Source organism: Scomber japonicus, chromosome 3, assembly GCF_027409825.1.
Source record: "Scomber japonicus isolate fScoJap1 chromosome 3, fScoJap1.pri, whole genome shotgun sequence".
In the NCBI taxonomy this organism is placed as follows: domain Eukaryota; kingdom Metazoa; phylum Chordata; class Actinopteri; order Scombriformes; family Scombridae; genus Scomber; species Scomber japonicus.
This window is the reverse complement of record NC_070580.1, coordinates 23,897,260-23,914,458: the sequence shown is the minus strand read 5'-3', so window position 1 is coordinate 23,914,458 and position 17,199 is coordinate 23,897,260. Positions and strand designations below refer to the sequence as shown.

At 37.1% G+C, this 17,199-nt stretch overlaps 1 protein-coding gene across 1 annotated transcript in view; it reads right to left on the bottom strand.

Annotated features, from left to right (window-relative positions):
- col2a1b (collagen, type II, alpha 1b) overlaps positions 1 to 17,199 on the bottom strand; it is a 47,387-nt gene that overhangs the window by 6,881 nt on the left and 23,307 nt on the right. Inside the window, exons 25-43 of the mRNA XM_053315052.1 lie at positions 14,831 to 14,929; positions 14,197 to 14,250; positions 13,163 to 13,261; positions 12,796 to 12,849; positions 12,254 to 12,307; positions 11,773 to 11,826; positions 11,351 to 11,404; positions 10,712 to 10,756; positions 10,523 to 10,621; positions 9,007 to 9,114; positions 8,857 to 8,910; positions 8,640 to 8,693; positions 8,388 to 8,441; positions 8,173 to 8,226; positions 6,367 to 6,474; positions 5,889 to 5,942; positions 5,668 to 5,721; positions 4,822 to 4,983; positions 1,324 to 1,431 (exon numbers count right to left, since the gene is read on the bottom strand). Coding sequence (XP_053171027.1) covers positions 1,324 to 1,431; positions 4,822 to 4,983; positions 5,668 to 5,721; positions 5,889 to 5,942; positions 6,367 to 6,474; positions 8,173 to 8,226; positions 8,388 to 8,441; positions 8,640 to 8,693; positions 8,857 to 8,910; positions 9,007 to 9,114; positions 10,523 to 10,621; positions 10,712 to 10,756; positions 11,351 to 11,404; positions 11,773 to 11,826; positions 12,254 to 12,307; positions 12,796 to 12,849; positions 13,163 to 13,261; positions 14,197 to 14,250; positions 14,831 to 14,929 — 1,422 coding nt within the window. The remainder of the gene's footprint in view (positions 1 to 1,323; positions 1,432 to 4,821; positions 4,984 to 5,667; positions 5,722 to 5,888; positions 5,943 to 6,366; positions 6,475 to 8,172; positions 8,227 to 8,387; positions 8,442 to 8,639; positions 8,694 to 8,856; positions 8,911 to 9,006; positions 9,115 to 10,522; positions 10,622 to 10,711; positions 10,757 to 11,350; positions 11,405 to 11,772; positions 11,827 to 12,253; positions 12,308 to 12,795; positions 12,850 to 13,162; positions 13,262 to 14,196; positions 14,251 to 14,830; positions 14,930 to 17,199) is intronic.

Here is a 17,199-nt window from a genome sequence, read left to right as displayed (position 1 = left end):
GCTATGATAATTTAGAATGTAAGGCTGCAACTAAGTTATACTTTCATTATTGATTAATCTGTTATTTTCTCGATTAATCAATTAATCATTTGGTCAATAAAATGTCAGACGTCCTCAATTCATGTCCTTTTGTCCCAGCCAACATATATTTCATTCAGAGAGAGATTTTTTCAATGTTTTCTTAAAAAATAACTATAATTAATTAACAATTAATTGATTATCAAAATAGTTTGACGATCAACTAATTGAATGCTTATAATATGAAATACAGGCTTTCATCCTCATAAGTTTTGAAAATCTGTTTAATGTATTTGAAACTGGGTCAAATTAAGACTATACAGTATAGACTGTGACAAAATAATGGCAAAGAGCAGCTTCAATCCAGAAATATTGGTATCAGTAAAGCTAATGTGCTGCCATCAATCATCACAGAAAACTGTAACTGCGGTTCAAACTTCAAACTGAATCATATTCTCTGCTTGAAATATTCCTAGTGGAGTTTGGCATCCCCGCTGCTTTCTTGGCATCCCTTTCATGCATACTGATGAATAATTAACGATAAGGACATGCCCACTGAGATGTTGAAACAGGGGACATGGCTCATGTCACAGATCAAATAGTGTGAGATGTAATCTGGGGAGCTTTCCTGTCAAATGTCGTACTGTACATCACATGGAAGCAAATGGAAAAATGCCTAGGCTCATGTGAGACCCTGATTTGATTGTGATCTGATTTGGACACATCAGAATGACAGCCCAGAAGCTGTCTGCCTTCTTTTGAATGAAAAAACATTAGACACTATGTGATGAAAGCAGATTCCTGAATAGTTTTTGGTAGTTTTGGTTTTTGGTTAACAGCCCATTTTATATTTTTAAGGTTGACAAACACTATTTTAACTGGCAGCTGTGAAAAGGAAACATGTTGAAAAGGTGTAGGAGACTGAACTCCATGCTCCATTTGTAATGAAGTGCATCGACTGAAAGAAAATAATAGACATCAATTCTAACTAATAACCTATGAAGCAAAACTGGTAATGATTTGCTTGTTTCAGCTTTTCAAAAGTGAGCAGTGGCTGTTCCTCTTTCAATTATAAAATTAAAAATGTAATATATTTTGGTTTTGTACTGCAATTTAAACACACCGCCTTTGACTCTGCAAAGGGTGGACACTCTATTTTCTGACATTTCATAAATTAAATAATTAATAATAAAAAAACAACAACAACAAATTCATCAACAAATTCATCATGGTGAAAAGAATTGTTAGTTTCAGCCCTAATTTGTACATTAAAGTATTTGATTTGGTCAAGATTGAGATACTTACAGAAGGTCCAGGCAGACCAGGGAAACCTCTCTCACCACGCTGTCCAGGTAGACCCACAATACCACGTGTGCCAGCCAAACCCTGAGGACCTGAAGGACCTAGGGGACCCTGAGAGGAGAATAAAAAGAGGCTGAAAACAAAAATAATGTGTGCTAAATATACCAATGGTCAAGATTTGGTAGTACTTCATAATTGTGTTTTTTAATTTTTTTAATTAATGAAATAATCTATTACTTATTATACTTGCTTACTTATTACTCTATGACACAATATACTGTATGACAAAAGTAACTCACATAGCCTGCATTACCAGAACCAAAAATATGAAACCAAATAGTGAATTAAAGTTAAATAAATTAATAAATCTGAAAAATTAAACTGTTTTTTGGAACCTTTGATAATTTGGGAAATATGCCTGTCAAGTAACCAATAATACCACAACATGTTGTTTTGTACAATAAATTAGATAAAGCATGTTAATTAATGAGCTTTGAAAGTGCTATTAGGTAGCTTTGGACAGAGCGAGGCTAGCTGTTTTCCCTTGTTTCCAGTCTTTATGATAAGCTAAGCTAATCAGCTACTAGGTCGAATTTACTGTAGAGACTTGAGGGAAATATTACATGTATCTTCTCGTTTAACTTTTAGCAGGAAATATGTGTATTTAAACCATTCCTTTAAATAGTACTTTTATAGTACATCAGCACAGTCACTAATACAAAAGGGAAACCACTTTTTTTGGTCAGAAGTGTTATTGTTTATTGACACGTGCTTAATACAACATAATTTAGAGCTAGCCATCTTTATAGTTGTGTTTCAATAGGTTTATTTTGTGTTTTGTTCTTTATTTTGTGCTATTCTGTTTCAGTCATTCTCTTCCTTTACTTTCACAAAGACTTCTGATTTATATCTTTTGTCATTTAGCTCCACCTGGGATTTTACAGCTCCAAATTGCAGCAACACAGATAAAAATCGATCTCTCCATCACCTCCCTCTCGTCTATTTCATCGACACTTCCACAGGCCACTTTGCCACAAGGTGAAAGCTCCCTTAACCCATGCTCACAATAAACGCCTGACTCTAAATGACACCTGAGATACACAGTTGAGCTGATACAGACTTTGATGTGTTGATGCATGGTTCAAGATTTCATATATGTAATCTATGGGTGAGAAAGGTTTCAGCTCAACATTGTAGCTACTTTCATATTTAAGTATGCAATTGTCTGTGAAATGTCATTATCTTGACAGGGCTTGTCATTATCTGATAGTTGATTAACAGCCAATATACCATTAATTATAAACCACAGGCCCTACAACCCTCCCTCCTACAGATCTGCCAATCACAAAATTCTAACTCATATTCAAAGCCAGTCCAATTTAGCACCTCTCTCTCCATCTTTGAGCATCAACTTCAGCTTCTTTATTTTACAGTCATTTGGAAACAAACGTTTTTTTGTGATGATTTTACTAATTCCTATAATGTTGACTTTTTTATGGTTACTGAGTCTTGGTTGGCAATATGATATGACATTGCCACTGGTTGAAACGTCGCCTCCTGGCTACTTTTATTTAAACAAGCCTAGAGCCTAAGCCTGCTATTATATGACCATCCACTGACAAACGTGAACAGTTTCCATTTTTTTTTCTTACAAAATCAAAAACATCAGGAACAATATTTAATTTGTTGCCCTGTCTCTGAACCCAATCCTCCTAGCACCAACTGTACTTTAACTTAATTTGATAAACTAACTATTTAAAATGTAACTGAGTCCACTGCCAAAATGAAGAACTCCACCTGCTGTCTTGATTTCTGTGTTGAAATTGGGAATCATCAACCAGTTTCAGTACAGCTAAAATATGGAGTTCCACAGGGATCCATTATTGGGCCCTAACTATTTTCCATTTACATGCTACCACTTGGTCATATTATTAAAAAACACAATACCAGCTACAATTTCTATGCTGATCATATACACTTATATCTCTTCATGTGACACTAATGAGACCTGTCAGTTAAACAACTGCCACATGTGCACTGCAAATATCAATATCTGGATGGTGTCAAATTGATATTATTATTGAGACTATTATCACAGGCCCACACTCATCGTAGGACTACATTTCCTCCCATCTCGGTTCCCTCTCAAACATTAACTCATGTCGAAACCTCTCTGTTATCTTTGATTATCACTTCGACCGACATATTAATTCTGTTGTCCAATCATGTTGTCCAACTAAACATTAAAGACATTTTTCAAAATTCAGGTTATTTTTATCTGTAAAGAACTTAGAAACATTAATTCAGGGATTAATTTCCTCCCCGTTAGATTACTGAAATGCAGTTATATCTCACACAACAAAATCTCAATAAACTTTAGCTGATTCAAAAATTGATTTTAAAATGATGATGACTTGATAACTCATAGATGGTTATATATAATAATATATAGCTGATCCCCCCATATGCATGAATGCAACCTGAGATCTTCTAGTAGGTCACACCTGGCCATTACTCGGTCAAACCTTAAAACTAAAGGTGGGTCTTTAGCCTTTTCTATTTTCCCCTCAGCTGTGGAATGACCTGATGAAAGAGATCAAGGAAGCTAACACACTGTCTTCTTTTAAGTCTCTTTTTAAAACTCATTCTTTTAGACATATCTTTTAATTTGTTTTATTCATTTTTACTATTCTTATTATCTTTCATTGTATTTTATCACTGTTTGTCTTTTTAAATTGTATGTAAAGCTCTTTGTAACATGTTTTGAAAAGCGCTATATAAAGGTATTTTTAGTATTATCATTATTATTCTTTGTTTATGACGGGGGTGTGTGTAGTGCTGCGTGCAGGCTAGGGAAAAGCTTGGGGTCCTGTCATCAGTCTGTCACTGGGCTTGTTCTGACCTGTGCTGTCATATGTCTGGGTCTGCTATTACAGTCAGTGATGGACACTGACAGCTCTGTGTATTAATGGAGTGTGTGCTGTCCATTACTGATGAAATTGGCTCTTTGGGCTGACAGAGCCACGTAAAAGTCGACAGAAACGTAGAAAACTAACACATTTAATCATTTTCTTCTCTCTAAAATGAACACCTATGTTCACCTTGACGGTGTTCAAGGAGATATGTGCAGTCTGAAGAGAAAAAGATGAAGAAAGAAGAAGAAGAAGAAGAAGAAGTACTTTATCGATCCATGAGGGGAAATTGATCTTGTGCATTTGACCCATCCTATATACACACACTAGGAGCAGTGGGCAGCTGTAAGGGGGGCAACTCCAGTTCTTTTGCCAATGCTTTGGTGAGGGGCAATGACAGGAGTATTAACTGTTATTTATATATATATGTAGAAATAGAGAAGAGAGAAAGGAAGTGGCTGAATATGTGTGTGGATGCTCGTGACTGGAGTGGTATTTCAGAACCACAAGCCTAAGAGGTCACAGATCTTGTAGAAACCCAGCAGTGCCTTGAGTATATGATAGGATATTATAAAAGGATGACACTCACAGGGGGACCATCCTCTCCAGCATCTCCCTTCTCTCCTGAAGGCCCAGCGGGACCACGAAGCCCAGCATCACCCTGTCTGCCTGGGGGTCCACCGTCTCCTCTCACACCCTTAGGTCCATCTTTACCAGGAGGGCCGGCAGGACCAGCAGGTCCAGGATTACCCTAGAACACACAAGGAGGATTGTATCGCATACATTAAATGAAATCACATTCATAGAATAACATTACATCACATATAATTTCTGCCATATACAAAAACCCATATACCCAAATATATTCACACATCATGATTGCATAGACTAGATTGATAGATAGTTTTTTATTATGTTGATTATTTTGAGAATGTGCATGTTTAAATAATTGTCAGCAACACATATCTCATACTTACACTCTTACAGTATCAGCCTTTTTCTGACAATACAGCAAGTCTAAAAAATTCTAAACAAACTACAAGAACTCCAACTGTGTCAGAGACATAGCCTACTGCTTTGGGAGTGCGTAGGTGCTGCAACAGAAACAGCAAGTGTTTTACAGGTGCCAATTAAAAAGACCTCAGGTTACATTTAGAAAAAACATTGTTGTATCTGTTCTGCTGCACCTGGTACTTGTAACATACTGTAAAAACTGGTGTATAAAAAAACCTTTAACGCAACATTTTTTTATTGAAAAGTGGGGTGCGTCTTACACACCGGTGTGTCCTATGCGGCAGTAAAATGCAGAGAGAGGTTTGATCTGAATATGATTATGGGTATGTAAAAGGCCGTCCAAACTTAGAATGGTAACTATAACAATAACTATAATTTTGAATGATGAATGAAGGTTGAGATATAAGGGGAATTAACTTACATTGGGGCCAGGGGGTCCGACGCGACCGGCAGCTCCAGGGAAACCAGTGGCACCCTGAGAGAGAGTGGGTAGATTCAGTTAGACAATGCAAAAAATGGTCAACAAAATGTTGTTTTCTTTAGTGCTACTGTACTGTAAAGAGTAAAATGACAAAATATTTAATATTAATTGAAAGAGATACACTTTGCAAAGGAAAAATAGGTTTTCAAAAGGTCACTTACAGGAGGTCCCTGAGCACCACGAGCACCTTTAGGTCCAGAAACACCTGTAGGACCCTGCAACAGAAAACATAATGTACCTCACTGTCTGATAGCTGTGATACATTATATGGAAGACAATATAACCTTATCAAATCTGTTAGCTTCAGTGAGGGGTTATCTGCCTCAGTCAGTGTTAATTCTGCCTGGTGGGGCAATCAGTGATAAGGAGAGCTTTCTTTCTAACTTGATGTTAATCCTACAACAAACATTCAACAAGGCAGAATTTAGTGCTGATTTGTGCATTTAGACATTTTGTGACTCATAAGAACTGCTGAGTGTCAGTGTCAGTGTCTGTCATACTGTCATGTAATGTTCAGAACTTTAATAGGCAAACATCCAAGGTTTGGGCATAAACACAATTTTTTTAGGTTTTATGCAAAGCTAGAGAAAATAATGATTGATTCAGCAGCAGACTAAAAGAGTCTAGAGAGACACTCACGGCAGGTCCAGGGGCACCAGATGGTCCTTGGGGTCCAGGGGCACCAGCGTCACCCTTCTGTCCAGATTCTCCCTGCTCTCCTTTGGTTCCAGGTTGACCATCAGCACCCTGGTGGAAAAAAAAACAGAAATTAATTATGAAATATGTCGGCCATAAACAACAAACAAATTAAGTTAAGCGAAAGTGAAATAAGGGAGATATTTTCTCACTTTTGATTTACCCTTCTATAAGTGAAATTCTGCAATTTCTTCACTTTTTTAATCCTCTCTGTCATTTCTACTTTCCCATTCTGTCAAAGTTCCCACATTCACAACTATTAAGTCATTTTGTCTTGCTAATATGCCCTCAAACCAATTGGCCCCTAATTGCTGTTATTTAAATAGCAATTTTATCATTCTGTCTTTCAAATAAACTCTCTCCTATTTGAAATGTTTCAATTTGTGAATAAATGATTAAAAAAATCAACTGTCAGCTTAGTCAGTGCACTAATTTATGACTTCTCTCTATACAGTAGGTGATACTATTCTGCTATATGTTAGCATTTAGCATTATCATGTCACTTCTTGCCAGAGTGGCTGGCATGGAACATATAAAGCAAGACTACATATAACTTTTGAAAGAAGAAATTACATTTTGTTCGTGTTTTTTTAAATATTGTATTTGTAAGGAATAAAACACACCTTTGTTCATTTTAATGCATTCTAAGTTTTCACAGACTCAGCCTTTACTTGGTCTGGTTTGACCATTAACTTATGGTGGCTAATGTGAAATCAAAATCAAATGAAGATAAATTACATTGCTGAGTCAGTGGACTAACTTTGTGACTCTTCTCTATAAGTGACCCTGTTGTGCTATATGTTACCATTATCATGTCCTTCCTTCCTCTTCCTTAACTGGGATTGTTATTGCTTCAGTAACAATTAAAAGTCTGGAGGTTTGAACTTGGATTTCAATATATCAAATAAGAGCCCCTAATGTTTTATGTAGCCTCTATTCTTAGTATCTGTGGTGTTAAGCTGTGATGTTACAGTCTGTGAACTGTGAAGCAAAACATATTTCGACACTCTGTAGCGTTATTCATTCTGATATAAATTCAATAATTAATCACAGTGCAACCTTGAAAAAAACTCATTAAACTCTAGTCACAAAAACATTGATGAAAATAAATTTGGAAGGATGCCGCTTATTGAAAACATTTATTTATTTGTTGTCCGCCTGGAGCCTCTGTGAGGAAATGGATGAATAAGTAATAAGAAGACGTTCCTTCTGTCTGCACACTAATCTATCCCCACAGAAACATAAGTCAAGATAAAAAAAAGTCTCACTCAGGCCTAAAATAGAGGTAAAGGCAATTAGATATCCAAGTGTTTGCAGATAGTTACAGAAAAGGGGTCTGACATGGGAAAAGTTGTATCAGGTTGACGTCTGTCATCTCATAGCTTGTGTATTTTTTTGATAAAGAGGAATATGTCTGTTAAAACTGAAGTCTCATTTTCTAGGTAGCTAAACATGCAGTGAGGTTTTTTTCTGTTTCATCTTTTTATTATCAAGGTATTTTGTTTGTGTTTTTCTTTCATTGTCAGAATTGGAGGAGTAACTAATTGCTGTGTTTATTATTTCACTAATCTGCTTTGTATTGCTATTATAAGGTTTAGATTTAGTGTTTCAATGTATAATGAACATTATATTCCTTCAGTCACTATATCAATATATAAATGTCAGGACATTTATTCTATTGCCTTGGAGTCATGTTATTCAGACTTCTGCAGAGATAAGAACTGGTCAGTGTTGGATATTTTTACTTACAGGTGGTCCAGCAAATCCAGCAGGTCCAGGTGGTCCAGTCTCACCCCTGTCACCCTGAAAGAGGAAGGAACAGAGGTAAGAATGAACTCATAAAAGCAGTGGGTGATCTGTTGAAAAACGAAGAGCTCCTGAATTCTAGCAACATCATAGCATAACTTCTATTTTAAAACTATCATCTCCAAATCTTACAAAACAACAAAAACAGTGACACTTACAGGAGCACCACGGGTACCAGGAGCACCAGAAGGACCAGCAGGTCCAGATTCACCCTATAAGAAAAGACAGCAGCTGCATCAAGCTATCGATTCAGATTCACAGAGTTAATGACATTATTAACACGTTCCAAAGATGAAATGCAAGGACAAAGCAAGGATTCAAACACAAGATGTTAAATAAAAACACCAACAAAAAACATTTCTGTGCCAATAGTAAAAAGATTTAAAAAAAATGATAATGATAATGCTCACCTTCTCACCATTGGGACCACCAGGGCCAGGAGGACCGATGGGACCAGTGAGACCCTGTAACACAAAATGATGTTTAAGACTAAAAACGATGAACACTCACATTAATAAGAACAAAATGATCTGATTTGATCTGATTTGTGATGAAGTGAATTTGCATGACACTGACAGCACTGACAATCAGCTGTCATGAAACATAAAATGGAAGACAATCACTCACTCTGGCACCATCTTTGCCGGAAGCACCTTCAGGTCCTTTCTCTCCAATGTCACCCTATGGAGATTGACAGAGGTTTAAGCATAGAACTTGATATGTAGTTCATAAAATTTTACATATTAAATGTATTCAGTCATTAACGCTGTGGCTTACTCTGTCTCCTTTGGGTCCGGGAATGCCAGCACCTCCTCTCTCTCCAGGCATACCCTGCAGGCCGGGGGGTCCCTGAGCTCCTGCAGAACCAGCAGGTCCAATGGCTCCCTGTTATGGAGCAGAAGTAAATGTAGAGAGGTTAGCACAATGACTGCAGTGGATTGAGATACAGACAGAAAACCTACTTCCTAGGTTACTGCATATTGAATACAAGTATGTAATCACCTGTTACAGATGTGACAGGGTGCAGTATGTTTACTGATGCAGTCAGGGTTTTAGGCCACAGCAAAGTAGTTCTTTTGTTGCCACATTTGAGATTGCTTTTGCTAAGACTTTGGGTTTATTTAGATACCTGCTGTCACAGAGTGAGAATGCATCTACTGATTCAACAACAGAGACTCAAACACATCTTGTCTGTGCATGCTCTGTTCAAGGATATCACATGATTAAAAAAACTGGAAGAACAGTGTGAAAAAAGGCTCATCACCTGAACAGGTTATTACACTTTCTGGATTAAAATTAACTTTTACCAACTTTCCTGAAAAATATTTAATTTAAAAAAGTGTAAAATCTAAAATGAAAAAACAGTCAACTAATTAACCTATCAGTGTTAGACAGAAAAATTATCTCAAATTACACATGTTCCCTTTTGATGGTTGGTCTACCTTATATTCTTTAAAGTTGTATCAAAACACAATCTCAGTTCCAAATATCAAAGCAGAGAAAATGGAAGCAAATTCAGATTACTCCACCAGGCCCACTCCTAGTTAAAAGATGACAGGCTTATCAGCAGTGCTTTCTGCTACAGCCTCAGACTGGAGGCCAGACATAAAAACACCAACTCTCCAGTCATTAAGCTGCAACCACAGGGCTCAGACAGCCTTGGCTTGTGAATATATTGAAATTGTATTTTTACTTAAGGGGGCAAAGGTACAATTTGTTTCTTGCAGCAAAACATTCTGCATCTTTCTCAGAATCCTGCTTCACCCTCCACAACTGTCTCCTCATCCATCCTCCATCACCATCACACTCAGTCAGGTCTATAATCCTCATCTCCTCTATCCGCTCCTGTCTGACCTCAGGGGAGGAAAACCTATGAACTGGGATTAAAATCTGGCCAGATAACAAACCAAGAGTGGGAAATGCAGCCGCTTTGAGCTCTTCCTCAACTCAAAATACAGTTGTAAAAGGGAGCAAAGGTGATATTTCTTATAGCAAGAAATTTAGTAAGTGCAGGTATTATTTAGGCTGTCATCTACTAATTTAATTGATAACATTAGATGTCAAGATCTTTGTGGCTTATCACCTCAGAAACCCTGAATCTGCATAGTCTCTCTCACTCACAAACACTTAAGATAATTATTGCTCAATTAAATGCTGCTGTATGCAATAAGAATATATTGAGAAACTGGTGGTATAGCCAGAGAATCATAACTGCCATCGGCATAAATATACCTCGAGGAGAAATGTTTAAAATGTGAATCTTTATGGTTTTAAGACCAAAAACTGGACTTACCTTGGGTCCATCTGTTCCAGGAGTTCCAGGCAGACCTCTGGGTCCCTGAAGACCCTGAGGACCTGCAGCTCCTCTCTCTCCTGGGAAACCACGCTCCCCCTGCACAGTGACACAGCAACAATCAGTCTCATGTCTGACAATCAGTCATTTAAAGATGTAGTGATGTTTCAAAATAGGCTATCAGCTTACTCTGGGTCCAGTAGCACCAGCAGCTCCAGCTTCTCCAGGAACACCCTGGAAGTAGAAAAAGAAGAGGAGTTAGGAGAAAAGATATGCAGAATCTGCATTTGATTAATCAAGTCTGCTTTTTTGTAAAAGAAGAACTCAGTAATCATACTACCACTATACATAGATTAGTTACACTTAATTGGGCTACAGTAGTGACCCAGCTAACTAATAAAAAAATAGTGAGAGCCAGATATTTATAGGATTGCTGTTCCAATATATTTGGAGAACATGGAGGCTGCATTTTTCCATCCACATGATCTTGATAGTAGGATGAATGAGAAAATTAATAGCAGCAATTCAATAGTAAGGAGGTTATGAAGGAACAACCTGGGTAGTATCAGAGTTCCTTATTTCATTCATTTTAGGATGCAGGTCTGTATTAGTGAAATAGTGGAGCAGAACATGAACACTGTCAGGGTAGGGAATAAAGTAGCTGGAGGGTCAGTTGCTGTAATCTGAATAATAATCATGTCTTTCTAATAACATAGGCACAACAACCTTGTGGACTAAACATCTCCTCCTCAAGTATATATCAGCATAATTCTAGAATTTCCTCCAAGTGAGTTTAAATTTATAAGCCTTCATCAAACGTGCACCCACCTGGTCTCCGGGCTTGCCTCCCTCACCAGGTGGGCCAGGTGGTCCAGGCAGACCCTGTGTGTAGGAAACACAGAAAACATAATAAATAAAAGCATTACATCAGAAATGACCGAAAACAACACAAATTCATGTACAACAATAAATCACATGCTACCTATTTATGTGGTAATAAAGAGATTAAGGTTAATCCTTAAAAACATGTAGTTGTAACATGTAGCTGAATTTTAAATCAGGTCAGTATGTCAGGGGTTTATTTGCAAAACTGAGTGCAATACCAGGGAGACACTGAGTGGTTTTTGTGTGATGTGACATTGAAAAAATCAGCTATACAATTACTGCTACACAGAAAGCATTAGAATTACAGTTTTGTATTCATGAATACACTTTAACATGTAAATGAAGGTTGAAGCAGACAGGCTCACCTGGAAGCCTGAGGGACCAGGCTGTCCTTGCTCTCCTCTCTCTCCAGCAGGGCCCTAAACAAATAATCCATAATAACAATTAACTTCTCATAAACTAAATGTCAGGAATTCAAATATGACTTTGATGTTGATGATAGAGGGAAAATATTACCATAATATGCCATTTATGAATATCTCATATCAGTAAACATTTCAGGTAATTGATCTTTTACATTTAATAGTGTTAATATAGGTTACACAGGTTAAATAACCACGCTGAAACACAATCTTCAAAACAAGATGACAGTCTTTGAGTCAGTGATGCCATCTCACAATGTCTAGACATTTGTGTCAAGGACTATTTTTTTCAGTCAGAGCTATCGTCAAGGCAGTCTGTGAAATGGAGATACTGAAGTCTTCTTAGTGCAGACTGAGAAAAGGGAAAGATAATATCAGTGTTAAAGCTATATGGAGTGGGATGGGGGTAGATAGATATACGTACAGCAGGGCCAGGGGGTCCAGCAGAGCCAGTTTCTCCATCTTTGCCAGGCAGACCCTGAGGAGAGGAAGGAAAAGAAGGAAGTAGGGGGGGACAAATAGATGAATATCAAGAGTTAAGCCAAAGGTGATGCTATTAACTAGATAGACATCTAATACAGTAGCTACAATTGAGCTTATCAAAATGCTTCTCATGTGGAAGCTGAACTACAGAAATAACAGTAGATCGGTGGTGAGTCACAGTAGCAAGACTCTACACCCTGTATATTCGAAAAAAACCCAATTTCATCTTAATTTAATCTGTTTAATAAATTAAACACTTCATTAATAATCCAGAGTCTGAAAACAGACTACTACTATCATGTCTGCAATTATCTGGTTTAAAGAGAATTTTCTTTTTATCGTATATTCCAGAGCAGCTGTTTCATTTATGGTACTGATGAAATTATGCTTTAGACCGGTTTGTGTTTTGGAATTACAGGAGCTGTAAAATACATTTGGATGTTATCAGTGGGCTACTGGAAGCAGAAGAGATGAATAACTTACTCTCAGACCGGGAGCTCCAGACAGACCTTTCTCACCAGACTTGCCAGGCTCACCCTAATCACAATAGAAACAAAAAGCAGCAGTTAGTCACAGGACCTCTGCTGACTTGCTTAGCACCTATTTAGGGAACAGAGAGGGTACACGTGATGGTGCAAATCAAATGGCATAAACTTGTTTAGCAGTATTCCAGGTTCGGCTGAACAGGTAATCCAAGGACATTAGATTAGAAAGGAAAAACAAGACAGGAAAACAATTTCTATTGGCCCAAAAATAGATTAACAAGTTTTTACTATACTGGTAAAACCTTTCGTTTTCTTACTTTACAATATATTTTTGTATTTATTTTTTTTTTGGCATCATTTCTTACAGTTGCTCCCTTGGGTCCAGGGAATCCCATGACACCAGGCTGTCCACGGGCTCCCTGTGGGCCAGGGGGTCCTGGGCGACCATCCTCACCAGGAGCTCCCTAATGGTGGAGAGTCTATTTTGTTAAAGAGCACTCAAAATACACAATCTTAGCAAATAAATAACAGAATATATTCAATCATTCATAACATCTTTAAGGAGTCAAAAGTAGTTGTCAAAAGATGGATCTGATGGAGACAGGTAAACTGTTACTAAGACTGGAGGTGACAACAGAAAATGCTTAATGATACTTTGTGTCTGACTGGAGATGTGGAATACAGAGTAATTGCTTTGATTTTAAAAAGGTTAGGAGGTAGAGTAGGAACTGGCAGGGAAATATCCAGTATAGCCTGAAGGTATACAACTGCTACTTAATTAGGTGAAATTTTCACTTCCTCCCTTGCTCCAAAACAAATGAAAGAATAAATAAACAAACCCCAGAGGAAAGAACTTAGATTGATTTGAGTTGACTTGCAGACTTGGATTGAATAGCTTAATTGCTAAATCATAATCAGTCTGTCAATATGCCAGTCCTTCAGTCAGTCAAAAAAAAAAGAAACAACTGCTTAATCACTGTCAGGAAACCACAGTGATTGAATGAAATACAGCCCTACAGCAGCAAACATGTTGTATGTTGGAAATTCAAAACATAATGTTGTTTTAAAATTCTCTTTTTCATATGAAAGTGTTTATAATACATCTGTTGCTGTTCATTTTGCAATACAGATGAGTTAAATGGCCAATTTGGAGACCATGATATGGCTGGTACAGCGGATAACAGCCAGATAAATCAATATAATTTGCAATTCAGTTTGATGAACCACTTACAAATTATTATGTATTGATAGCACAATTACTAAAATTACAAATCTCTCGCTGGTTCTGTAAAACAAAGTACCCTTAATGTTGCATGAGGATACATGATGTGTGATTATTTCTAATAGTTTACAATGCCACAACAACCACATTATAGCTGTTACAAACGAATGCACTCACAGAAGGTCCAACTTTGCCTTGAGGACCGGCATCACCAGGACGTCCGGTAAGACCCTGTCAGAGAACAGAAACACAGCCGAAATCCAGATAAGTCAGACATCAGACATCTCCATACAGTCACATGCTGAACAAAGGTGAGAACATATGGCATTGTGGTAAGCTGAATTTACACCTCTGATTGGGCCTGTGTGGAGCAAGCAACAGCTCCAACACCTACTGATAGAAATGACTAAGAAATGAAATATGAACAAGCAAGATTATTTAAGGTGACAGATGTTACTGGGATTGGTTTACGTCCCCCCCATCGTGTCTATTCAGTAATATCAAGAATCACTTGCTTTGCTCTTGGGAAATTAAGACAAATTAGTGCCCAAATGTCAGCTAGATAATAATTGGTTGAACTTCACCGTAAAGTTTTTATCTTAAGGTATAGTGTGGATTATTGATGACATTTGACATCGTCTCTTACCTGTTTAGCAAGTTAGTATAACTGGTAACAAAGCCAAATTGCTTATTTTAAATGTAATAATACACAGGTAATCTGACAATCAATTAATTTTTCCTTATTTATACATGTCTTGCGGCACATTTCTGTTGTAAAACAAGTGAAACATGTCACTAGTAAAGATCTTACTCTGGCACCAGGCAGACCAGGTTCTCCAGGACGGCCAGGGTCACCGTTAGCACCCTTAGGACCACTGGCACCAGAGGGTCCACGCTCACCAGGGGCTCCCTGTGTTAGGAGAGAAAGATTAAAAAAAGGGGGAGTTGGTCACTCAGTCAAATTAGTAAGGAGGAGACACTTCAATTTCAAAGCCCAGAGGAAATGAGTTTTCCTTTTAATAGTCTGAAGAAGTTTCATTGACCCGCTAGAGATGAAAAGATTAAATTCTGGAAGATTCATTTTGGTATAAATGAAATTGTGTGGGGGAAGATAATATAAAATGAGGCTTTGGCGATATGGTACATGTAGGTCACTGGTGCATCATGGGCTTCAGAGCTATGCTGCCATCTTATGGTCACATGGTGGAGTTACATGTATCACTGCTGCCTGCACTGTGAGCTTTCTGTTAAGTGAACAAACAGGAGCTCAGAAGAATTTCAGTCTTTGCTTTACACTGAAAAAAAGGATCTATTACAGACTTCATTATTTGTCAGTAAAGGCGCTAATATGTTTTTTTGTGAACCTAGAAGTGGCAGAAGTGGCAGTTCCCTTATTACTGTACATGCCTCATCAAGCACATCATTTAAAAACTGCATGTCATTTTGTGCAATTTAGCTCAATTTGAGAATTATTACGAGTTAATGAGGTGAGAAGTTATCTTCCAGAGATGTCATCTGGGACCAGAAAGTCAATAAAATGCTCTGTGAAATATTTTACTAAAATTATCTAAAATATTTAATCTATGTATTTTGTATTTATCTCAACCACAGCAATGTTAATGTAGTGAGGTTAATGCACCAACCAAGAGCAGCACTCCTAATTTTATTGTTGTTGCAATACAATGATAAAATTACCTTCTATTCTATAAATAAGACGAATGACAAATGTGTTTTAAGTTATTTCAAAATCCTCACTTCTTAATAGTTAATTCCCAAGTATAACATATATATCCTAATGAGTTATCTGTGTAAGAGAAGTTATAGCTATAAAGAAAAGTCTGCAAAGTCTTTTTTGTCTTCATTTCTTTCAGAGAAACCTCAATAATACATTAGTGACACATACTGGTAAAAGCAATGTTATGAGGATTATGTTTTCTTTTACTTGTTCAAAATGTACAGTTTTGTAGAGCTCATTCTTTTTAAATCATAGAATACATTAAATTATATAGCAATATCTGACACAAATAAAAAGTAATACATTTACGTCTTTGAGAAATGTCCTGATATCTTGTATACACAGTTTTATGAGGTTTTCTTAAATTGCCATGACATCAGGAACTCCATCTCTATATTCACACGTTTAATCCAAACACACACTGAATAGTTAAATATGTCTTAAATATGTCTGCTTCTCTTCTACAAAATATGATATTGTCAATATTTTAATGTTGATAAAAGATGTCAACTTGGCGCGCAGGTGGTCGAGTGGTTAGAGGGCATGAAAAAAAGAAAAGATTCAACTGAAAACACAGTTTTCAGTAGTTTGTGAAAATGAAGTGAAGGTGTTTAAGGTCAAATTGTTCTCCTGAGTGCTGAAAACTATCTCACTGCCAGATTACAGTTAAACTGAAAGTATAATACAAGTCATTTTTGTCCAAAGCAAGACTAAAAATACTTAGATAAAACAGAATTCGCATTAAAATTAAAAATCCAGCTGAAAAAAGAACACCCTGCTCCAGTTTGTAATATTCCAGAAGAGATGGTGGACAAAATGTTGTTTCTACAGTAAATTATATAAAATCAACAAACCTAAATGTTCAGAGATGGTCAGACAATGACGAAACTAGATGAATCAAAGTTTCAACATGAGCTTGGAGTGGTTGACTTAAAAATGGAAATCTATTTTGGAGCATTTTTTCTCATTCTGTATTAAACTGGTGGGTTGGTGGTGACATGCATCCCTTGAGCCTTTAAGTTGTGTGAAGGCTGATTAATTTTCTGGAATCCCAGGAGGGCTGACTCTCAACCCCCCCCCCCCCCCCCCCCAAAATGCTACAGCAGAATAATGCCAGTTCTGAAATTCTGCAAAAATCTACAATCTACAAAGACAGAGTTGTATGTTCTGACTGTATAGCACCAGCAATGTAACAGCATTATTTTGTTTAAGGTTGGATTTGAAGGTTATGGTGTCACATTGAATGACATTTAATTGCAATCCATGGCAATATGATTTTTACGCAATGAGTCCTCCAATATGTGACGACATTATGACAAGGTGATTCAGAAATGTAATTTTGTCACTGCAACAGTCAAAGACAAATAGTAAGCCAACATGAATATTGGATTTTGTCAACAGCAATTTCCAAATGCAATATGCAGCAGATGGAATACATTAATTGC